The 25996-nt window shown below is 36.1% G+C and overlaps 1 protein-coding gene and 1 long non-coding RNA gene across 11 annotated transcripts in view; one reads left to right on the forward strand and one right to left on the reverse strand.

Moving 5' to 3' along the window:
* ZDHHC20 (zinc finger DHHC-type palmitoyltransferase 20) overlaps positions 1 to 25095 on the forward strand; it is an 80882-nt gene extending 55787 nt beyond the window's left edge. The window contains exons 8-13 of one of the 10 annotated variants that reach the window (XM_035003706.1): positions 5165 to 5297; positions 9703 to 9829; positions 13153 to 13242; positions 14649 to 14764; positions 15821 to 15898; positions 21976 to 25095. In XM_035003706.1, the coding sequence (XP_034859597.1) occupies positions 5165 to 5297; positions 9703 to 9829; positions 13153 to 13242; positions 14649 to 14764; positions 15821 to 15858 (504 nt within the window). In that variant the 3' untranslated portion in view covers positions 15859 to 15898; positions 21976 to 25095. The other 9 variants (XM_035003705.1, XM_035003704.1, XM_035003710.1 and 6 more) reach the window with 9 other exon arrangements.
* Positions 6425 to 12841, reverse strand: LOC118009593. The gene is made up of 3 exons (XR_004678978.1): positions 12807 to 12841; positions 8324 to 8525; positions 6425 to 7475 (listed from the first exon to the last, which is right to left on the reverse strand). It is a non-coding gene; the product is annotated as an uncharacterized LOC118009593 (long non-coding RNA).
* Positions 25096 to 25996: the final 901 nt, after the last annotated feature.

Genomic DNA, 25996 nt, shown 5'->3' on the forward strand with positions numbered 1-25996 from the left:
CAATAAGGAAGATTGGCATTAAAATGACACATTAGACCAGGTGGACTTACCAGACATAAAGAACACTCCATCCAAAAGAAACAGAAAACACAATGATATAAAACCAGAAATCAATTACAAAAAAGAAAACTGGTAAACTCACAAATAAGAATGATCTAAAGTAACCTAACTTCACCTCTCAAGGAACTAGAAAAAGAACATACAAGCCAAAGTTAGTACAAGGGGGAAAATAACAAATCAGAGTGGAAATAGAGACTAAAAAGACAATAGAAAAGATCAGTGAAAGAGCTGGGGTTTTTTTTAAAGATAAACAAAATAGTCAAACATTTACCTAGACTCACCAAGAAAGAAAGAGGACTCAAATAAAATCAGAAATGAAAGAGAAAACATTGTATGTGATACCACAGAAATACAAAGGATCATAAGAGATTACTATGAACAATGATACACCAGCAAATTGGACAACTTAGCAGAAATGGATACTTTCCTAGAAAATACAACCTACCAAGACTGAATCATGATGGAATAGAAAATCTGAAGAGATTAATTGCTAGTAAGGAGATTAAATCAGTAATCAGTAACTTCCCAATAAACTAAAGTCCAGGGCCCAGATGGCTTGGTAGTGAATTCCAGTCCTCAAAATCTTCCAAGAAAATAGAAGAGGGAACACTTCCAAATTCATTTTATGAGGCCAGTATTACCCTGATACCAAAATGGACAAGGGCACTACAAGTAAAGAAAATTATAGGCCAATATCCCTATTGAACAAAGATGTAAAAATATTCAAAAAAATATTAGCAAGCTGAATTCAGCAATACATTAAAAATTAAAAGGATCATACACTATGATCATGTGGGATTTATTCCAGGGATGCAGGTATGGTTCAGCATCTTTAAATCAATCAGCATGACATACCACATTAACAAAATGAATGAAAAAAATCATATCTCAATAGATGCAGAAAAAGCATTTGATAAAATTCATCCATTTTTGGTAAAAATTCTTAACAAAGTAGGTATAGAAGGAACGTATCTCAACACAGTAAAGTCCATATATGACAGTCCCACAGCTAACATCATACTCAGTGATGAAAAGCTTAAAGCTTTCCCCCTAAGATTAAGAACAAGACCAGGATTCCCACTCTTGCTGTTTATTCAACACAATATGTATTGGAAATCCTAGCCACAGCAATTAGGCAAGAAAAAGAATTCAAATAAGAAAGAAGTAAAGCTGTCTCTCTTTGCATAATACATAATATATTTAGAATACCCTGAATTCTCCACCAAAAACTATTAGAACTAAGAAGCCAATTCAGAAAAGTTGCAGGGTTCAAAATCACTAGTAACAGACTATCAGAAGAGAAATTAAGAAAACAATCCCATTTATACTTGCATCAAAAATGTCAAAATACTTAGGGAATAACTTTAACCAAGGAGGTGAGAGACCTGTACATTGAGATTGATGAAAGCAATTGAAGGCACAAATTAATGGAAAGTTAATCTGTGCTCATGGACTGGAAGAATTAATATTGTTAAAATGTGAAGAATTAATATTAAAATGTCCATACTACCAAAAGCCATCTACAGAATCAGTGTAATCCCTAAGTTCCAATGACATCTTTCACAGAAATCGAACAAACAGTTCTAAAATCTGTGTGGAACCACAAAAGACCCCAAATAGCCACGGCAGTCTTGAAAAAGAAGAGCAAAGCTGGAAGTATCACACTTCCTGATTTCAAACCATATTACAAAGTTATAGTAATCAGAACAGTATAGTATTGGCGTGAAAACAGACACATAAATAAATGGAACAAAATAGGTCAGAAATAAATCCATGAATCTTTGGTCAGTTAATTTACAACAGTGAAGCCAAGAGTATACAGTGGGTAAGGATAGTCTCTGTAATAAATAATGTTGGGAAAAATGCACAGCCACATGCAAAAGAATGAAACTGGATCCCTATCTTACATCATACAAAAATTCCAAATGGATTAAAGACTTGATCATAAGACCTAAAACTGTAAGTCTCAGATTTTGAAAACATTGGCAGTAAGCTCCTTCACATTGGTCCTGATGATGATTTTTTAGATTTGGCAACAAAAGCAAAATAACAAAAGCAAAAATAAACAAGTGGGACTACATCAGACTAAGAAGCTTCTGTACAGCAAAGAAAACCATCAACAAAACAAAAAGGCAGGTTACTGAATGGGAGAAGATACTTGCAAATCATATATCGGATAAGGGCTTAATAGACAAAATATATAAAGAACTTCTACAACTCAGTAGCCAAAAAAAATTTAAAAATGGGCAGAGGATCTGAATAGACATTTTCCCAAAGACATATGGATGGCCAGCAGGTACATGAAAAAGTGCTCAATGTCTCTAATCAGGGAAATGCAAATCCAAACCACAGTGAGATACCAACTCATACCTGTTAGAACGGCTATTATCAAAAGATAAGAAGTAACTAGTGTTGGTGGGGATGTGGAGAAAAGGGAACCCATGTACTGTTGGTGGGGATGTAGATTGGTTTAGCTGCTATGGAAACAGTATGAAGCTTCCTCCAAACATTAGAACTACCATATGATCCAGCAATTCTACTTCTGGATATTTATCCAAAGGAAATGAAAAGATATGTGTAAACCCCATGTACATTGAAGCTTATTTATAATAGCCAAGACATGAAAACAACCTAAGTGTCCCATCAGTAGATGAATGGATGAAGAAAATTGTGTTTGTGTGTGTGTACACAATGGAATATTACTTGGCCATAAAGACTTAGGAAATCCTGCCATTTATGACCACATGGGTGGGCTTGGAAGACATTACACTAAGTGAAATAAGTCAGAGAAAGACAAATACTGTTTTTGTCACTTATATGTAGAATCTAAAAAAAATTTTTTTTGGACTCATAGATAACAGATTGGTGATTGTCGGGGCAGTGGCGGGGGATGGATAAAGTGAGTGAAGGTGCTCAAGATAACATTAATAAGTCCTGGGTATATAATGCACAACATGGTGACTACAGCTAAGTATATTGACGCTAAGTTAGTACATCTTAAAAGATCTCATCACTAGGAAAAAAGTTTTATAACTGTGGTATGGGTGTTAACTAGACTTACTGTGATGATCATTTTGCAATGTGTACATATATTGAGTCATGTTTTACACCTGAAACTAACAGAATGTTATGTGTCAATTATATCTCAGTTTTTTTGAAGAGTGTGATCAGGGTAGATTTCAGAAGGTAAGATTTGAGCAAAGACTTGAAAGGAGTTAGTGGACATTTGAGAGAAGAACATTTTTGAGGAAACATCTCGACTTTAGAGCAAAGGCCCAAAAGTAGGAGAGTCCCCACCATGTTTGTGTAACAGCAAGGAGGCCAGGTGGCTGGCGTAGAATGAGAGAGAATGGGACTAATGAGAAGTCCAGGCAGTGGGCCTTGGAGAGTGTTGGAGGACTGTGTCTTCCATGCCGAATGAAACAGGAGCAGAGGAGTAACATGATCTTATTGTAATGGATCACTCTGATTGCAGAGCTGAAACTAGACTGAAGGTCATGATAGCATCTCTTAGAAGGCTTTTGCAGTAGTAGTGACTGAAGGTGGTAAGAAATTCTCAGATACAGTTTTGAGAAACTACTAATCAGAAGCTTTTTAATAAAAGCTATTTGCTAAAAAAATTAATTTATTCTTTCCTAGATATAAATCTCTTTAAAAATAGTGGGAAAGTATATATTTAAGGTGTACCTTGAATGTGCTTAAGGAGCTAAATTTTCTTGTCTGTTTTCTCTTTTGTGTTTTTGGAGAAAATGTTGTCAGTGACCTTTAGAGAACAACATCTTAGTGTTCCTTCAAAACGAAAGATTTATAAAACTAGTGTTCAGGATAATTTTGTATAAAATTTAGTTTCTTAATACATTATCTCTATTTGTACAAGCTTTGCCACAGGAAATCTACAGAGAGTTGTCCAAAGGTAAAATAACATTATTGCCATGCCATTCTTGTGAAAATTTATAGTAAATATGTATAATACTCATTTGCTTCACAAGATGGGAAGTTAAAAGAATTGCTTGATATGTTTAAAAGGTACTGTGGCTACTCTGGGAGAGAAGAGTAAAAAATAAATGCCAGAATAATCTAATGCTAAAAACCTTCATTTTATCATGTAAACTGTGTTTAAATCAAGCCAGGACCACCTCATGTTCTAGTGGAGTCTGTGATTTGCACATGTGGTTTTATTTTAAGAGCTAACACTTAAAGGCTTCCTCTTTCTCCTATTAATAGATACTAATTTCTTCTAGGTTAAGATTTTGCTTCTGTTAAAATGAATATAGCCATAAGAATGGGTAACAGCAAAGCTGTTTTCATTCACTAATACCTTGTGGTAAATGTATTTACCTAAAGCGCTAATTACCTAAAAAAAAAACCTGTAGAAATTGAGGATAAAAAAGGTAGGAATTGAAGAGCTGAGGGCATGGGGATATATGCTGGGGTGTTCCAAAAATAGAAATTAAAGGGGCGCCTGGGTGGCTTATTAAGCGTCTGCCTTCAGCTCAGGTCATGATCCCAGAGTCCTGGGATCGAGCCCTGCATCGGGCTCCCTGCTCCGCGGGAAGCCTGCTTCTCCCTCTCTCACTCCCCCGCTTGTGTTCCCTCTCTCGCTGTTTCTCTGTCAGATAAATTAAAAAAATCTTTAAAAAAAAAAAATAGAAATTAAAGAAGTACACAAATTTATCACAATTAATGTTTGGTTAGCAGCGTGTATAATTAAAATAAGCAAATATTTTAGCATAGATAAGGAAAAACCCTTGTCTATCCTGGATATCAGGGAAAGTTTAGGAATATATGCATAAAGTACAAAAGAAAAATGTTGAGTAAAAAAATGCTTCTTTTTATTTTATTACTGAATATATTACTAAAATTTTTAAATGTTTAAGAGTAATTTTTTAAATGACCCTTTCAACCTTTTATATAAGCAAGCTCCTTTGATAATGCCAATTTTCTGTTTTGGGAGATGTTGCTTTTGGATTTATTATCTGAATTTATTTTATATTCTTCAGATCTGGCAAGATTTTTGGTAGATTCAACAGTCTTTAGGAAGAATCAAGTAATAATATATTTTAGGGGCTGACTATTCTAAAGTTAACTCTTCTTCCTTCCTCAGAATGAACTCTCTGATACACGTGCAAAGTTCCACGTACTTTTCCTTTTCTTTGTGTCTACAATGTTCTTCGTCAGCGTCCTATCACTTTTCAGCTACCACTGCTGGCTAGTTGGAAAAAACAGAACAACAATAGGTAAGTAGGTTAAAAGAAATCATAATTATTTAGGAAAATGACCATAAATGACTATGAAATCATGAGGACAATAGTCAGATGATAAAAAAGTGTAAAATAATTCTGTATTAAGGTTAACTATGACTAGATAAGAACAATGGGTACATAATGTAAAGTTTCAATATTTTGAAGGTTGAGGATGTGAGATTGGCATTTATATGTATTTTCAGTTGTGCACTGTATATAAAAGAACTATATAAATATTATTCTTTAAAAATTATTTGTTTATTTATTTTAGAGAGCAAGAGCATGAGCGAGCAGTGGGGAGGGGCAGAGGGAGAGAGAGAAGGAGAGAAGCAGACTCCCTGCAGAGCATGGAGCCTGATGTGGGGTCAATCTCATGACCCTGAGATCATGACCTGAGCTGAAACCAAGAGTCAGTCACTTAACAGACTGAGCCACCCAGGCACCTCAATATGAATTTTAATAAATAAGAGCTGTTCCCTGCATTTATACAGTGTCTTTTCAAAAATCATCCTATAGGGGCGCCTGGGTGGCTCAGATGGTTAGGCGTCTGCCTTCGGCTCAGGTCATGATCCCGGGGTCCTGGGATCGAGCCCCACGTCGGGCTCCTGGCTCACCAGGGAGCCTGCTACTCCCTCTCCCTCTGCCTCTCTCCCTGCTCATGCTCTCTCTTTCTGTACCTTTGTGTCTCAAGTGAATAAATAAAATCTTAAAAAAAAAAAATCATCCTATAGGGGCGCCTGGGTGACTCAGTCGTTAAGCATCTGCCTTCGACTCAAGTCATGATCCCAGGGTTCTGGGATCGAGCCCCGCATAGGGCTCCCTGCTCTAAGGGAAGCCTGCTTCTCCCTCTCCCACTCCCCCTGCTTGTGTTCCCTCTCTCACTGTCTCTCTCTCTGTCAAATAAATAAATAAAATCTTTAAAAAAAAAAAAAGATTTTATTTATTTGAGAGAGGGAGAGCACACCCGCATGCAAGCAGGGGGGAGGGGCAGAAGGAGAGGGAATCTCAAGCTGACTCTGTGCTAAGTGTGGCACCCACTGCCAGGCTCAGTCTCACAACCCTGATATCATGACGTGAGCTGAAATCAAGAGTCGGACACTCAACCGACCGAGTCACCCAGGTGCCCTTACAGCTTATCTTTTAGCTAAAACATGTTCTTTACCTTTTTCCCCACCTTTGATTACACACTGACTGGCGTGTTCCATGATTGAGGCTAAGGAGTAGTGTTTTTGACATGATTAATCATTTCCATCTTTATGTCAACTATATCACTAATATCGGCATTTATTTCCATATTTTGCTGATTTTTTAAAGTGAAATACAGGGGAAGAATTCAGTAAGGTATTAAAATAATTGGACAAACATTTCCTAAATAAGAGTGGTATGGCATTGGCTCAAACTAAGCTATTAGCCTGTAAGCAGCCACTGTGCTATAATTGAAATATTTAGGCATTGGCTAATGTAGCAGGATATGAAATAGGGATTTGTCACATTGTTTCACAGGAACGTCAAAGACTCCTTGCCATCTAAAGCCATGTGTCTGCCAGGGGAATTGGAGGCAGAAAGATTATAATACATAAAGATGAAGACATTTTAGGGAGACTTTTAGATATGTTTATATTTGGATTATTTTAACTTCGTGTCTTACTGAGTCATGAAAAAGCTTGATGGGCTCCAGGGTAAGAATTTCTAAGTCCTTTCTTCCCCAGCTCACTCTCCATTGTGGAGCTCTCCTCCAGTTCCATCATGCCTTCATCCCTTTTCTGTGTAAATAAACTTTCTTGTGTCTAGTAATTAATTTTTTATCCTTGTCACAGAGTATCCTGCCATCCTCTTACCTTTACTCATCGATGATAAAAGGCAGCTTACATGCAAAGTCTAGCCCTTACGAACTCTGCCAACTAAAAAGGAAGAGATTTCACATAGAAAAGTTGATTTCTTTTCAAAAATTGATAAATCTGGTAACAGTGGGCCCATTTTCCTCTCTGGCATCCTTCAGTTGAAACTGAGTAGTAGTCGACTGCTTTAGATGGGAGCTTGAACACTTTTAATTTGGCACAGTTCCAAGCCTGCTTCGTTTCTTGCCCAGCCACTTAGTTATGAGAGAGGAGTGCTTCATGGGAAACCCATTGTTCTCTTTAAGCAGTATTCTTCAGTTTTTTTTGTCGGTGACTATAATAAGAAAGGCATCATTTGTATTGTGACCTAGTGCATGTACATGTTTATAAAATTATATAAACAAAATAAGCAAAAATTTTACAAAACATCATTAATCTCTACTATGTGCGATGTATTCTAATATTTTCTGTTCTAGTTCGTTAAAAAGAAATGCTGGTAGCAAAAAAAAAAATAGGTGTGAAAAACACCTATTAAGGTGTTTTATTTTATTTTATTTTTTTTTAATTTTATAATGTTATGTTAGTCACAATACATCATTGGTTTTTGATGTGGTGATCCACAATCCATTGTTTCCATATAACACCCAGTGCTCCATGCAGTACGTGCCCTCCTTATTAAGGTGTTTTAACCCTTATTTTGAAAAAATTGCCCTGGCACACCACTTCCTTTACAGCTAGCTCACCTTCCACAGCCCTGGCCCTAGGCTGTTTCTCCACTGCTCCTTCCAGAGTTATGTTCTTCTGTCCTTTGAGGTATCACTTCTACCCTTCTCCATAACTGTCCCCTACCTACCTTGAGACCATTTCCCCAATTTAAAGAGTTTCTGTATTCAAACAAATGCAATCATCCCAAACAAGCAAGCTGGTCCCTTTAGGATGCTCATGGTCAATCATTCCCATAACTAAACATTGAACCTTTTAATCTCTTCGAACTGAAGAGTCCCTGAAATTGTCAACTTGGACTTTCCGTTCTCTGGCCACTCATCATCCTTGCAGCTCTCCTTTTCTGTACTCAACTCTCCCAGCCGTTCATTTCCCTTCTGGTCTCATTTCTCCCCTTTTCAATTCTAGATCCTGTAACAAATGACTTTAACAACTCTTGACAACACTCTCACACTATACCTGTCCTGGCTTTCTCCTGTAATTCAGTTGCTGATCCATGACCTGGGTTATTCTAGCTCTCCACTTTATCCACAAGTACGTCGGGGCTGTAGAAAGCTGGGGAAGGCAGTCTCACTCCCACAGCGATTGGTGCACCTACACATTTAAAGTCTCAGACCTCACTTGGGTCCTCTGCTCTATTTGGCAGTCATGTCCTGTGTTTCTGAAAAAATTAGAAGTTGTCACTAGTAAATTCTTTTTATTTATTTATTTATTTATTTAATTGACAAAGAGAGACAACGAGAGAGGGAACACAAGCAGGGGGAGTGGGAGAGGGAGAAGCAGGCTTCCCGCAGAACATGGAGCCCGATGCGGGGCTTGATCCCAGGACCCTGGGATCATGACCTGAGCTGAAGGCAGACGCTTAACCGACTGAGCCACCCAGGCGCCCCTGTCACTAGTAAATTCTTATCTTCTCCCCTTTATAACTTCACACAGACATTTCTCCTTTCAAACCCATCACTGTCACTCTGCCTCTGACTTCTGAGGACAAATGTCTTTTCTGATATGTAAGGTTAATCTTTAGAACTCTTCTAGAGGCTGTCTCATTTCTTCTGCCCTTACAGCTTATCTTTTAGCTAAAATGTGTTCTTTACTTTTTTCCCCACCTTTTTTTTACTTTACTTTTCTATATCATCAACCTTTCTCAATTCCTCTCTCCCTGGCTTTTTATCCTTAGCTTACAAAACATGCTAAAATAAATTGTATTTTTAAATAAAGAAAAAAAACTTTTTCTTGTGAAATGTGTATCTTTCTCTAGCCTCCACTCTACATCACTTAACAGCCAAACTTGAAATAATCGTCTCTGATCACCATCTGCTTCTTTATCTGTTATTTGTTGTTCAAGATCATGCTCACATACCACCACCCCCATTCACACATGTATATCACAGTGCAATTTTGTTAGACTTTGTTAGACTGTGGATTCTTCAGTAAGAATTTCATCTAATTTACCTTTGGATCTCAAACACCTGGTACTGTACCATTAGGCACATAGTAAGAATTTCATAAGTAATAAATGAGTGAAGTTGCAAGAGTTAGCATATCTTTTTAAAAAGGTGAGATGTAGTGAACACACTTCAGTAGATTTTTAGTAATATTAGATAATTGTTTTCACATTTTCATTTTATAAAGGTGATGAAATACTCAGAGGTGGTATTTTTTTTCCCAAATAAGTTTCAGAAATTTCTTTTAATTATTACAAATATCTTATTTATTTTAAATTATATTTGTATAATTTTGATATCAAAGATATAAGGCAAGAAAATTGCTGCTTTCCATCCTCGTATAATTTTTAAATAGATTAACTCTTTTTTTATATATATATGTACATATAACAGAATCATTCCGCTCACCCACATTTTCATACGGACCTGATGGAAATGGTTTTTCTCTTGGATGCAGTAAAAATTGGAGACAAGTCTTTGGCGATGAAAAGAAATACTGGCTGCTTCCAGTATTTTCAAGGTAATTACAAAATGCAGGTCTCGGAAATTACAGAATCTGTGATAGTCTGTCTCTCTGGTTAAATGTCTTAAGATTCAGAGAATACAGTATATAATGACATCCTTATGAGCCTTGAGAATGAAAACTCAGAACATCTTGATTATATAAAATACTTTATTTTTCATGTTTTTTATTAAACTCTCCCAAAAGAGAGTTTGGGCATATATTTGAATGGAAAGTAGAAAAAAAATTATTCATAAAAATAACAATCACTCTTTTTCCTTCAAGATGAAAATAAGTTGTTTGAGGTAGAGAATCATAAGAATTTATACGTATTAGCTATATCTTCAAAGATTCTATCACAGATACGTATTCTGTTGTGTCTTAAAAGAAGACCCAACATACAATGCAATTTTTAACTTCAAGTTTAAATGAAAATATATGCTTGAGATGATTCATAGTTTCCTTTTCTCCCAAATTCCCAGCCATCTTAGGCCATCTATATACCAAAGTCATTACAGAAAAGTAAAAAATATTTGAAATTCAAGTGACATATTTATAAATGTTACGGGTTTTTTTTCCCTTGTTTAGCTGTATTTCCTATATTTTTGTCTGAAAATAACATTTTGCTTTCACATTTGAAAGACAGTTTTGCTTGGCATATAATTCTAGATATTGCTTCACCATCTTCTGGATTACATTTTTTCTAACAAAAAGTTTGTACTCATTTTTTTTTTACTCTATATGTAATGTGTCTTTTTTTCACTGGGTGCTTTTAAGATATGCTTTTTAACACTAGTTTCATGCAGTTTGATTATGGTGTGCCTTGGTATATAGTTTTCTTCATGTTTCTTATGCTTGGAATTGGTTGAACTTCTTGGAACTGTGATTTTATAACTTTCATCAAATTTGAAAAGTATTTTAACCATTATTTCTTTAAATACTTATTCTGTCATCCCCACCCCCCCTTCCCCATTACTATACAGACTCCAGTTACATGTATATTAGTACACTTGAAGTTGTACCACAGCTCCCTGATGCACTGTCCATTTTTTTGTTCAGTTTTTTTTCTGTGTTCATTTGATAGATCCTATTGCTGTACCTTTAAGTGCATCAATCTCTTCTGTGTACTTTATCATCTCCGGTATTACAAAGTTTTTCCACTCTGACTGGATAGAACACAGACTAGTATTTTTTAAGATTATTTTCTCTATACTGAGATTTTAGTGTTGACTGGTTGTTTTGTTTTTTCCTCTTTCTTTAAAGATGTTGTTCCATTAACTTCTGGCTTGCATTTTTTTTTTTTTTTTGACAAGAAATCAGCCTCACTCATCTTTATTCCACTGTTTGTTAATTACTGTGTCTTTTTTTGACCTTTGGCTACTTTTAAGGTTTTATCTTAAAAGCCATTTGATGATGATTTTTTTTTTTTTTTTTTTTGGTGGTTTCTTTGTGTTTATCCTCTCCAGGGTTCATTAGGCTTCTTGGATCTGTGAATTTATAGTTTTCATCACATTTGAATGATTTTTATTATGTCTTCCCATGCTTTCCCTCCACTGGTGTTGGGGGCACTCTTAAATATACGTATGTTAAATTGCTTGATTGTGACCCACAGGCCATTGCTGTTCTTTGCTCCCCCGGCCCCATCTTTTTTCTCTGTCTGCTAAGGTTTGGATAGTTTCTGTTGCTATGTCTGTAAGTTCACTGATCTTTTCTTTTATGATGTCTGCTCTGCTGTCAAGCTCATCTAGTGAATTTTCATTTCAGATACTGTATTTTTTAGCTCTAGAAGTTCAGTTTGGTTCTTTTTTCATATCTTACATTTCTCTTCTCCTATCCATTTTTTCCTGTTAATTCACAGACATATTTATAATCACTATTTTAAAGTATTTGTTTCAAATTTTCATAGTCATTTCTAATTCTTTTCTATTAACCATTTTTTTCTTAGTTGTGGATCACATTTTCCTGCTACTTTTCATGCTAGTAATTTTTGATTAGATGGTAGACATTTTGAATTCTGCGTATTAAATTTTGCTCACTCCCTTTGGCAGTTACTTGTGTTTTAGCTTGGTTCTTTTGAGGCTGTTTTAAGCCTAGATTCACATGTGTAGCTTCACATTCATCAAAACACTCCAGTAAAATGCTGTGCACATTGTTGTAGCCCTTTCTTTGCATATATCTCCCTCTTCCTCAGCTCTGTCCAGTAGATTCAAGCTACCTTAACTTCTTGAAACGCCCATCTCTGTCACCTCAATTCATTGAGACTACCTTGCTCTACTTTTTTCCCCTGGTGGTACTCAGGTCCTGGCAGAAAGCTGGGACTCACTTGGTTGGTTTCTCTTTTTTCAGAGACCACAGTTCTGTGCTTGCTGGTTTGGAAAACAGTTATTGTATATACTGTTCAGTTTTCTGATTGTTTATGATGAAAGGTCACATTTATCAGTTAATCCATCTTGGCTGGAAATGAAAGTCCCTGTTTTACATGATTTTGGTATTTTTAAAATGTGAAGGTATGTCTGTACTTTTTTTTAGATTTTAAACTTCTTGAGGGCAGAAGTTTTCTCCTGTTTTGTTCACTGCTATATCCCTAGTCCTGATAATTGTACCCAAGGCATCATAGGCATTTAATAAGTATTTGTCAAATGAATAAATATTTGGAACTTACACCTTGAATTTCAATTTGAGCCTTTATGATGTCTTAAAGGATTGTGATGAGTAGGTCAGTTACCCAAATATTTGCTTACCTATGTTTGAGGTATCATAATCCTAATAGGCATCATAATCTTAATAAGCATTATAATCTCAATTACCCAAATATTTAACTAGCCAACTTCCCAGATATTTGAATACCTATGTTTGAGGTATCATAATCTTAATGGGCATTATAATCTTTTTTTTAAGAGTTTTATTTATTCATTTGAGAGAGAGAAAGAGAGAGCAAGTGAGAGAGCATAAGCAGGGGGCATGGCAGAGGAAGAGGGAGAAGCAGGCTACTCACCGAGCAGGGAACCCGATATGGGTCTCGATCCCAGGACTCCGGAATCATGACCTGAGCCAAAGGCAGACACTTAACTGACTGAGCCACCCAGGCACCCCAGGCATTATAATCTTAATAGTCCTGAAAGATACTGTTTTTAAATATATGTAAATTATGAGAGAAGACAGCTTATTTCTTCAGTGAGGCTAGTAACCCTCTAAATTAGAAAATTTTAAGAATTATTTTCTGAAATGACAAGTTATGATAATTTCTTTATACTGTGTTTTTGAAGAATGGTTGTTGAATTTGACCACCTTGATTTAAGTTAATATGATTTAAATTATTACTGATATTTTTCATTATGCAGCTTGGGTGATGGTTGCAGTTTTCCAACTCGCCTTGTGGGGATGGATCCAGAACAAGCTTCTGTTACAAATCAAAATGAATATGCTAGAAGGTGTGCTTCTTATCATTTTTTTCATTATTCATTATAAAGCAAACTGTGTGTGTGTGTTATACATACATATCTGATAAATACAGTAATAATTTGTAGGTCAACATAGATAAGGAAAGAGAAATTCTATGTAAAATTTTTTTAATGGAGAGCTAATAGGTATATGTACCTAACATGCTTAGGATAACCATATTTTTTATCATCCAAACCAGAACACTTGGAGAATAAGAAAGAGAATGCTTGCTATTAATAGTTGAACCAGGACAATCACATATAACTGGAAATGTCTGGGCAAACCAGGAAACATGGCTATCCTAAATATGCTACATCTTTCTAGAAACTAAGACATTCTTTCAAGATGTGATTCTTGGTTTATATCAGCTATATTTTTTTTCAAAGAAATTAGTCGTACTATCCACCATTATATTTTGGTAAACAGATTTAAACTGCAGTGTAAAAATAATATTAATGAGGATTTCAAAATACAATGTAAAATTTTTTCTCATTCATTCATCTTAGAAGATACTTTTTCAGTATTTGCATGGCAAGCAAGCCAATTCATAAATTAAAAGAAATAGTTCATTTTAAATGAAATTTTAAAGAAGACAGAGATACTTCTGTCAAATAGTCGAAATTTATTTAGGACAGAAATAAATTGTGGGGGAGGAGGGGTTATAAATTCCAAACCATCTATTAGTATCAGAACATAGACCTTCAAACCTACAGTCTTAGGACCTTAGAACTCTAACATTTATTGTGAGTCTGAACAAGTCACTTAAACTGTGTGAGACTCAGTTTCCAGCTCTATAAAATGAGGATAACCATACGTACCTCCAAGGGTTATTGTGAAGGTTGACATAATGCGTATAAAGCACCTAGCACAGTGTCTGGCCCATAGTAAGTACACAAGAAATACTAGTTCCCTTTTCCTTCTTTTGTTCCTCCATTCCCTCCCTCCCTGGATCTCTTAGCAAGAAAAGTAAGTCTACGCTAAATCACTAAATCATTTTTTCCCCTTAGATCTAAACTGCAGAGGTAGAAAGCAGAAAACTTGGGAAATGACAGGTAATTTTTTTGTCCTGGCCACAGACATAGATCCTCACCTTGTGCTACTTTACAGCTCTTGATTAACACATTTTAAAAGTTTCACACCAGGCTCTGAAGCTTTTTTCTTTTGTCTAATTGTTTTCATTGGCACTGCTGGAATATAGATTCTTGGGTTTAGAGAGCCATTCAGTTGGGGGTCGGGGGCATATTTTTCTCTTGAAGATAGAGTTTTTTTAGAGTGCTGAGATCTCATGAGTTGCCCTCACATATTTAGGAGAAGGAATACTAATTTGCTGCTTATTAATTAAGTATCCTTAACTGAGCATTAAACTATTTACTGAATTATTTCTTCCTCTTTTCAGTATTGGCTCAAATCAACCCTTTCCTATCAAACCGCTTAGTGAATCAAAAAACCGATTGTTGGACAGTGAATCTCAATGGATAGAGAATGGATCTGAAGAAGGCACTGTCAGATCAGGTAATACTTGTCATTTGAAAACAGTGCTTTTTCTGGTTAAAATGAAGATCAACCAGATTTAACAAATACGTAAAAATCAAAACAACATGATATTTTAAAATACTAAGATATGTGAGACTTTTTAATAAAATATCTTACAAATAGGGTGTCAGTGTTTATTAGTAGCTTTTATGGAGAAAGAGGTTTGAGTGAGGAGAAGTGTAGGGGCTACTACTGTGTTTTGTTCTGTTCAGAGTTGGGATTTTCTTTTGTTACCCAGCCACATATTTCTTTACCTCAGATATAGAAAGTTCTTTGGGCATTCACTATTCTGAATAACATTTAAACAAGGTTATTCTTTAGCACTTAAGTTTTACTTATGTGAAAATAATTTTTGAAATGCATTGTAGTCTTTGCTACCTTAGTATAAAAAGAATGCACTGAATATATTTTAACCTTTTCTTGATGACTCAATCAATCCATGAATTGTGAATGCATTATAGAACAGTTGATAAGACAGAAATGGTCTTTCAAACCAGATCGGGTTTATAACAGCCTGGCCACCTAACAAGCATTATAGCCTAAAATATATGCATGGTGGTTTTCAACGGCACTAGTAATAACATTGTCATCATCTTGCACTGTGAGAAAATGGTTTGGACATTCAGATCAATTGGTACCAACTCGAGGAAATACCCTAAAACTTGAAAACTTACTGTCAGAATTTCTGATTTTTTTTTTTTATTCTCTTAAATTGGTATCATTAGGATCTTCATTAGGATCATTAGACCCCGTGTAGGTCAAGGGAAAAATTGATTTCATGGGCTGTGTAATTATTGCTGCTGAACATCTTTAAAAGCCAGTGGACATTTTTACAAATATAAGCATAAAAGCAGACTTTTAGCTCTTTAGCACTGCTTTTCTTCTGGGTTCTCCAAGTGGATATTGGTTGACACTATAAGCCTACTTAGTATTTACATAAGAGTTGCTTTTACTGTAATCATCAATTTTACCAATTAGCCAGAAACTTAATACTTCTTTTTTTTTGTCCTGTCATATATAATTATGTGCTTACAGGGACAAATAACCATGTTACAGTGGCAATAGAAAATTGAGTACCACTTGTTCATAACTAACCATTTGAATAAGAGCAAGGTAAGACAGTATAAAGGTAATTTCCTTGAACAAATGCAGTTATTTGCATATTTTGTAATTTCAAAACAGTCAATTTTTTTTTTACTCTTTTAATTATATCAGCAAAATCAGGTAGTTCAGAAGAGATTGGAAGGTAACAGCTGTGCTTAAATCCCATTTTTTCTTACCACTCCTAGTGCAATCTTTGTAAATACGTATTGGTAGATTAATGAAGAAACTAAAAAACGGTTTGGGTTGATATGCGGACAACTAATCTTTTCAGTAAACAGGGTCTTGTTAATTAGTTTAAGAAAGAAGAGTGACTAATTAGGCTGCAGAAAAGACTGAAGAGGTTCACCAATATGACTTAGTTGGAAAAGATACAACAAAAGAGCAGTTTACTGTAGCCAGCCACACTGATCCGCTATTCTTGATCTGGCTAGCCCCGAGACAATAGCCAGAGGAAATTAATTTAAATCGCAATCGAGGACGTTCCAAACAGATTAAACATAAACTGTAGTATCAGCAGTGAGTAATGTAACTAAGTTGGATTTTGAGGGATGTAATGAATTCTCTGTCTCTCCTGATACTTCAAAACACTGTCTGTTTAACTTAGGAGCTAGCTCTGTGACTCAGTAGCATTTTAGGCAATTAGATTTTTTGAAGTCTTCCTTATAATGTGTATTGGTTATCTTTTGCTCCATAACAAATTACCACAAACTTAGCAATTTAAGACAACATCCATTTATTACCTCAGTTTCTCTGTGTCAGGAGAGTTCATTTTTTTCAAAGAGTTCTCATCTGGAGTCTCAATTAGGGGAACGTCTGCTTCCTTGCTCAGCATTTTTCATTAGCTTTCAGTTCCCTACAAAGGACCCAGAGCCCATGTCCAAAGTAACAGCCAGAGCCTAAGACCTAGACTGAATCGGAACAGCGCTCTCAGTGGGGGCTTGTGTCAGGCTGGACTCCGAAGATGAGTGGTGATTGTATCGTGTGATGATCATGTCAGCCAGAACTGCGGCTGTGGTATAGTCCTGGTTTTAAGATTCTTAATGTGAGCAGGATAATGTCTGATGTGTGGTTGTTGAAAATCTCAGCGACCTATAAGTGTTGCTCTGGGTATTTCCCCATATCCTGTAGCAGTCTTATGAAGGGGTAGATAAGGTGTCTCCTCAGATTATGTCCAAGTTAACAGTAAGGGAGAACTCTAAGAATCTACCTCTTTTTAAAATGCTCTCTTGATTGCTTCAGAGTAAGAAAGTCAGAGATATCACTTATTTACTGTTTATAAAAATCTTTGTCATTATTACAATATTAGTAGTATTAAAATATTTATTCTCTGTCTTGTTATTTTAGCAGCTTTATACCTTAGACCACAGAACCATTTAATAAATCTTTACTTACAGAAATATAAAATCAAGTTTTAACCAATAACTTCAGTTGTTTCTGATTTTGTAGGTTTATAAAAACATATTATGGACTGATATTTTCAGCTTTATTTACAAGAAAATGATCAGTGGAATGAAATAATTGAAGTATAACAGAAGATATATTTTTTAAAAAGGAAGCCTTTGTACAGATTGCCAGATCCACAGAAGAAGCATTACTCCAGAGCAGAAAGATGCCTTAATCTTAAATACACCCATTTGTGCTACATCAGCTTACTGCTACAAAAGTGACTTAATTTTACTTTGGAAATAACACCTACCTGTTATGAGATGCTATACTATGAGCTATCAAGTCACATGTTAACATGGCATATGTATTTTTTTGACACCTGAGTTACATAATTAGAGTGTTTCTTAGTATCCATATAAAGTTTCGTTCCCGAAACACAAGCTGAAAAGTTGTCTTAAGTGAAGTACATGTAGGGCAGTATGGTGGCTTAAGGTGAATAATAATATCCATTTACTGTTGCTTGTACTGTGTAAGGAAAAGAAAATAACTTTTTTTTATTGGGTGTTTGCTAATTTATAATTACTGTTTTATACTTTTCAACATTTATAATAAAGTTTTTTATTGTTGGCTATAAAATAACACTCAGAAAGATTCAGATATCTAAATATAATTATTTAAAACATGGAGCACATTTGTATAATTCATTGATGGCTTAGTTCTAAACATTAATACAACCATGAAATGTAGTGTTGTGCCCGAGGCTTAAAGGAAATTTGGCAGTATAGGAAATAGGTTCTCTCTGCTTTTAAATTACTTTTTTGTTGAACTTTCATGGGTATTTTTATGGGCAGGGAGACACAAAGGCACATGTGCTATAGAAATATTGGACACAGTCAGAATAGTGGCAGTGGCTAGAAGAAAAGTAAAGAGGAAGATAGGCAGGTATTGTAAGCTGTTAAAAGTTATTTCTGGTCCCAAGGTATTTAGAATGCAACATGCTATTGACTTTCACGTGTCAATTTAGGCGATTACTAGAAATTACTTTGAAACTTTTTACGGTAGTCCTGTAACAGCTTAAACAGTGACTTGAAAGGCAGTTTGAACTAGGGTAGAACTGCTTAGTGTAATTCCTCTTTCTGGAAAGAAATTCTAACCTAAGTAGTCATTTAAGACTTCTAGTCTGTGAGCAGTGAATTCCACTCTTACATGCAAAATTTTAAATCTGACTTCCTAAACATCAGCCCCTTTCTGCCTGGTAGACCTAGATCTCCTTTTCCTTTTGAAATGCAATCTAAGTGACAGGAATTGTTGCATTAATTCTAAGGGAAAATACTGTATCCTGTAAAGGAGAAACAAGGTAGAAATGTTACTCCTCACTTATCCTGTTTAGTCAAATATACACATACAAACCAAAATGATTGATTGCTTCCAGTATTGGGTAGAGATAAATCTTAACCAGCATCTGTAAGTATCAACCATTACAGTTTCCCTATCTGTAAAATGGAATTGGGAGGAAAGGGTGTCATGTATGAGTTGGACTGGATGACCTCACATTCTTTGATTCCTAATCTTGCAAAATTAACCTTACATTTCATTCATCCAACAAATATTTTCAGAGTACCTCCTGTATGCCAAACATATGGTAGGGATAGCTCTGTAATTTCCTAGTGTAGCATAAATTTTATAGTCAGCTATTCCAGATCTTCAGTTCATAGGACTTGTCTAATTCTGTTGGCTATACTAATATTAGATTTTAAAAGGAAGTTATGGGTTTTTTCCCCCCTTTGAGCCAAAGGCATGAGTTAGCTTTGAAAATATAGTTTGGAATATTATTATTATGATCTTCTGTCTTTATTTCAACTTTGTAGTCCTAATAATCTTGACTCTAGAAAACTGAGAGTTAAGGGATAACAAAATATCACTTCATTTTGGCATTTTATGTATTATAAGGAAATTGTGAATGTTTAAAAACCTACTTGACTACTTTCAGAATTGTTCTGGTACTTTTTGTGAGTATTTCTACATTTAGATCAAAGGATTTGCATGCACCTGATTAACAGTTGAGGAAACATAAATTTCCCCTTTAACCTATCCAGGCACTTTTGTGGTGGTGTCTTTCTCTTTTAAGTTGTATTTCACCATCATCTTTAATAGCATAGCAAACACCTTTTCAGAAATTTTCACTTAAAGCTTTTTGCTTTAGTTACCTTTGCTTTAATTTATGGCCAACGTTTTGCCACATTCTAAATACGTGGCTGATTTATTCATACATATTAATGGTCATTCCGCAGGGGCCTAAAGCTGCATGGGAGTCAGGGCAAGGCTGCCTCTTTGGTATTTCAACTGGTATTGATTAGCTCTATCAACTGTGGGGGAAAGGTCAAAATGAAGGCCTTCAAAATGTATTGGTACTATCTCTGGTCTGTCAAACACTTTGAATAGTTGTGGTGTGATATTTAAGGAGAATAAAGTTGAATTTCAGGGCTTGCCATTGCCATTAAAGACAAAGTCAACAGGAGTCTTGGCTTTACCTGGGTACAGATTCACTTGAATACTCAGTACCTGAGGCATCTGACCAGTATCACTTTGCCAAACCAAAGAGCAGCTGCAGTACAGTAGTTACTGAACGTGAACACGTTTACAGAGTTTAGTTCCATCTTTACATGTGGATGAATTTTAAAAACCTTCTTACATGTGGAATGGTTTTGGTCCAATGTGTCATAGGTGAATTTAACTGTAAGAGTAGTTTAAATCAAATATGCAATGTTTACTTGAATTTTGTTTCTTTTAGAAAGATTTTGACTATGTTTACAGGATTGTTCAAATTAAAGATTATCAGACACCTGAGATGTCCATTCAGTAATCTTTAAAGCAAATGTATATTAAGGGCTTAGTGTTAGGATCTGTATATTTGGGGCACCGAATAGACAGTGACTTACAAATATGTTTTGCTTACATTTTGTTCTAGGACCAGCACTGCTATCAATGGAAACTATTTTTAAAATAACTAATCTGTTATTAAGAAATTAATCATATTTTTGCATTTCAGCCAAAATAAAGAACCATATCCGATGATTTGTAAGACATAGGTAATATGTAAGCCTGAAATCCATGTGTTTCATATGATCTGAACTGTATTTTCCAATCTAAATTAAAAATGCAATATAGATTCAGAAAGTTCCATATTTTTCTAATGACTTCACTTTATATTATTTTGTTGGGTTGCATAAAGAGGCAAGGAATTGTATTTGTATTAAAAGATTAAGAAAGCTATTAGTCAAGTTTATTATATTTGTACATGATTGCAGATGAGGCTATGCCCATTTAAAAGAAAAGATGGACACTATTTTAAAGTGATCTTTAATATGTTTTTATAGAAACAAATTTGAAATACGGTTTATTTTGGTTGTCTTTGCTTATCAAGTACTGTAAGTCCTGTATTTGTTTCTCATAAGTATAATCCTGGACCATGACTTAATGTTAACTCTTTGCTTTGTCTTTTGGATGGCCTAACCTACATTAACATGAAGGCTAAACATTTTTAAACTTTTTTTTCAAAAATCATAATAATGATTTACTTTATTAATAAACAAAATAAAGTCCTGAAAGAACAGTTTTTTGTTGTTGTTGTTATAAAGTGGTATTTACCAAATGAGAGAATAACTATTATTTTGGTCATCTTGAAAATTTGGTAAAATAGTGTTGAGAGAATTAGCTAATAATTTGGGAGTAACCACATCTAAGACAGATACTATTTGAGTGCAGTGGTGTTTTAGTTTACGTAGGCCCGAGGTATAGATTGCTTTATTGAAAAGGATTTAAATTTGCTTTCACTGAGGGGCCCCTGGGTGGCTCAGTCGGTTAAGCGGCTGCCTTCACCTCAGGTCATGATCCCAGGGTCCTGGGATCGAGCCCCGCATCAGGCTCCCTGCTCAGCGGGAAGCCTGCTTCTCCCTCTCCCACTCCCCCTACTTGTGTTCCCTCTCTCGCTGTCTCTCTCTGTCAAATAAATAAATAAAATCTTTTTAAAAAATAAATAAAAAAATTAAATAAATAAATTTGCTTTCACTGAACATAAATTGATTTTCAATTCAAAAGTCACTTTAGGATTTTAAGTACCTTTGAAACATTGTAAGAGTTGTTGAATTATGGTTGTCAAAATGCCCAATAATGGGTTTTATCTTGTGTAGAATTCTTTTCGACATTTGTGTTCTAATTCCCTTCCAAATCAACAAAGTTTTGATATTTGAGGCTGCTGAATAAAACAGGAAGGCTGTGAGAGGTAGGATTCCCAGTTTTTAGACTAGCAAAATTTCAAAGCATTCGCAGGAACCAGTAGAGACCAGTAGAGATGAAGCAACCTTTATGTTTTGTTTTTTTGGAAAGCGGAGGGTAATTCAGAGCACTGTGTTTGGGGTAGGAAGGAAGATAGACTACTAACTGGCCAAAAGGCCATTTTGAGACCCAAAGCACTAATGACATCACGTTGGCTTTACTTTTCTCACTTCTCATAAGCTAACTTTTCGGAACCATTCTGGAAAAGTTGAGTGATGTTGGCCTCTTTTACCTGTCTTACACTCATGCACCCCAGAATCTAGAGGGATGAGAACTAACATTTAATTTTTCTTCTAACAGGTTTTTATGGATGTTTTAACACTCCCGTGAAGTTAACCTCATTTTCTTTAACCCCTCCATATCAGTGCCTTCCATCTGATATAGAGGATTTAAGTGCTGTTTCCACTCCTTAATTTACCACCTGTTGTTCTTCAAGCAAGAATGTCACCTCTCAGCCCATTCTCCAGTAAGGTAATTCTTTTCATCCAGGATTTCCAATCCAGTAGCGTGCTTCCATCACACTTCCCCATGACTCCAAACCAAGGTAGGGCTCTGTGCTGCCCAAAGGACCACACTATTATTACTAATTTAATTTAGCCATATATTGGTCACACATACTTTCAAGTCAACTCCCTAGATTATAAATTCTTGAGGACTTTTTTTTTGGTACTAACTACCCACAAAATGAACACTGAAGTTCAGAAAAGAATTGTAAGGAATTTTTATGTTCATTACTCTGTCATGTCCCAAGTTCTCAAAGAAAAGTGAGCATCATAGCCTATAAAATTATCCCAAACTTGAAAAAGATTTGTCAAACAATCTTTGACACATTTTAGTGGAAGTCTAAATTTATGGTGCAGTATCATTGCAGAGCAGTTTGGCAATATCAAGTTTTCAAATGCCCATATTCTCTGACCTACTTTGGGGAATTCCATAGATTTACTTCTACACTATGAGCAGGACATAAAGATATTAGTTGCAGAGCTGTTTGAAACAACAGAAGACTGGAAACAGCATGTCCCACCGCCATTTATGGTGGCAGAATGCAAGAGAATATCTGAAAGGATACACGATGAACTATTAGTAGGGTTGCCTCCAGAGGAAACAAGGGGCCAGGAGTAGGTTACATTTCACCGTTTGCCCTTTCATACTATTTTATTTTTATGTTGTGTGTACATGTTACTTTTAAAAAAAGAAAAATGGGTTAGGCATTCTATAGATCAGTGAGGGAGAAATAGGTTGAGGTGATGCTGGACCTGCGTGCCAGCCATTTGGGAAAAAATGAAGTTGCTGTATCCTTCACACCCTACATCAGGACAAATTCCAGTTGGCTCATGAACTTAACATTAGAAAATGAAAACAAATACTGCAGAAAAAGAATGGGCAACAAGTTCTATAATGGGCTAGGAAAGGTACTTCTCAGTGGACACAGTACTGGTGGTCATGAAGAAAAACAGATTTGAGTACATGCAAATTTAAGAGGAAAACTAGAACTAATAGGAAAAAATGGAGGTAGAACAAGAAGAAATGCACAAAAGAAATAGGGATCAATAATAGCATATAAAAAGACGCTTGGCTTCATTAATTAAGGAAATACAAGTGAAAACACCGATGAGATTATTTTTGCCTAAGATAGGCAATAGCCAGTGTTGCTGAGGATGTGGGCAAAGAAGCATTTTGGTGGGAATGTAAAATGGCTTAACTTCACTAAAAAAGTAATTTGGCAATATATGTCCAAGTTTCACTGTGCATAATCTTAGTACTGGCCACTGTACTCTTAGGAGTTTATATAGAGATATGCACATAAGGCTGAGTGTTTGAGAGGCTTTTGGAAAAGCAGCACATGTTCCTTTATAGGGAATCAGCTAAATTATGTTACTCTTTTCCGGAGACTACAATGAAGCCATTTAAGGAAGGTTTTGTATAGCTATATACATAAAAATTGTATCTCCATGGGAAAGATCTGAAGACATTACATATATAGTATGATCCCACCTAGAGCTTTCAAAGTACATGTTGCGTACCTGTGTGTTCAAACTCAGCCTATTTGTTGAGCACCTGCTCCAGAGGATGGGTGAGTGCTGGGACCAGAGGGAGCATAGAGCTGCAGCCTGTCCTGCCTTCCAGGGCTGACTTGGGGAGGGGGGGGGTGGGCACCTGCCCCTACCTCCTGGCTGCTGGGGGAATATGGGCACCCAGGACCTCTACACTGAGATGGTAAGGGAAACTCCTAGGCCAGAATCCCGGAGCCCAGGCAGGCAGAGTGAGGGCCCAGGACATCAGCAGGCCTCTGGGCTTTCTTGGTACAGGGGATGAAAAATGCCAGCTTATAAGGTGCCTCGTTTGGCTGCTCGGAAGTGACCACCTCTTTGGAAGATTTACCAACTATAAACCTGTGCATATAGTGTGGATAAGCTGCCGTAAGCCTTTCCCTCAGCCTTTTAAACTTCAAGCCCTTGTTGGCAACATGTGGCCTTTCTAGATGCAGAGAAGCTGTCAACATATGCTAAAAGTACAATTAGAGAAACAACTTGTTTGTGATCATCTTTTTGTTAAAATTCACTCAAGACACACATCATCTGGAAATGACTTTTGGAAATGCAATCTCTACATCACGTTTTGGATTCACATCCACATTTGTGTCCAGAGTTGGAGGAAAGGAGAGAAGACAATGAGAGGCAGGGAAGGGTTTCCCCAGAACGTGTGTGTTGGAGCCATTTTCTGGATGTGTGCTGTCACTCAGCACTCCTGTATATAGTGTATATAGTGATTAAACTTCAGTCCTTCATTAAAGTATGTAGCTTTTCTAGATGTTTAGATGTGCTCATCATATTTAACAGTAGATATAGAAAGATGGGGTTAATATTTCGCTCTTAGATTTTCTTTCTAATAGAAACACTGAACCACTCTGAAAAATAATTTATACTTTTCACTGAGTAGATGGAGGAGACTGAGAAGGGAAAATGCACATTTCCTGCAATGTTGCTGTATATGTGGTGTATACAATAGAAAAGGGTGTGCACTGATTTCATATGACAGATAGAGGGTTGATAAATACTTTGTATACTTTCTTGGTTAAATTCGTAAGAAAGACTTTTGAACAATACTTTTAGAAGTTACATTCTTAATCTACCTCTGGAGTACAACATGCCTCTATTTTGTCCTTTAGTTAGGTTGGGAAGACAAAAAAGTAAGGAAAGATTTTGCCAAAATGTCATATTTTGGAGACCCTTTCAGATTATAACCATTCCTCCCCATGTGAGTTTTACTCCAAACAGCTCTGCGCAGAGTGAACTTTGTAGGTCCATATTTTAACATCTAGTCTTTCTAGACACTATGAAGTGAAGATGTTTGTTACACATAGTAAAATAATGTGTTTTTTATACCTTTTTTTTTTTTTTGGTTGTTAAATTCAAAACCTAATGTCCTGTGATGGAGTTTATTTAAAAAAAAAAAGGACTATCTTCTGGAACTGATGTTGTTAATCCATCTCTGAGCTATATCACATTTATGAACTCTTTACTGGAAAAGTTACAAAAGAATGTATGAAAGGAAAGGTCCTATGCCATCTGTTCATTTTTAGAAAACACTCCAAATTATACTTCATTCCATATATGTGGGGGCTTTGGGGGTTTTTGTTGTTTTGTTTTTGGTTGTTAAATGATCCTTTTTTTTTTTTTTTTTTAAGATTTTATTTGTTTATTTGAGAGAGAATGAGATAGAGAGCATGAGAGGGGGGAGGGTCAGAGGGAGAAGCAGACTCCCCGCTGAGCAGGGAGCCCGATGCGGGACTCGATCCTGGAACTCCAGGATCATGACCTGAGCCGAAGGCAGTCGCTTAACCAACTGAGCCACCCAGGCGTCCTGTTAAATGATCCTTTATTGAAATGCTTTCCTTGTAGTTCTTAACCAGCGGGGCATTCCACACATGTCCCATTGACATCATCTATGATGTCATGAGGGTGGCGGCCATCCACACTGCAGCCCACAGACCGGGCAGTCCCCAGGATCTCTTTAATGGTTCCAGACAATTCTCTGGCTAAAGATTGGTGCCACATCTGTCGGGCATTGCTGACAATCTCATCAAAAGTGATATTTCCACTGTGCTTCATGTTTTCTTGCTTCTGTCTGTCTCTTGGCAGTTCCTTGAAGGCTTTGATAATCAGGGCAGAGGCAGAAGGTACCCCTTCAATCTGGACCTGTCTGTTCTAAATGCTCAATCTCACCGTCATCCTCAGACCCTCCAATCACCAGTTGCCTTGATAATGTCATCACCAACCTTTTTTTTGGAGACAGACCCAGGGGGCTGATCTTAGGAGCCAGGGCAGACGTGACACCAACTTCCCCACCAGTGCACCTCAGGTACACAAGTTTGATCTCACTGGA

Source organism: Mirounga leonina, unplaced genomic scaffold, assembly GCF_011800145.1.
Source record: "Mirounga leonina isolate KUSES-001 unplaced genomic scaffold, KU_Mleo_1.0 Mir_127, whole genome shotgun sequence".
Classification (NCBI taxonomy): Eukaryota; Metazoa; Chordata; class Mammalia; order Carnivora; family Phocidae; genus Mirounga; species Mirounga leonina.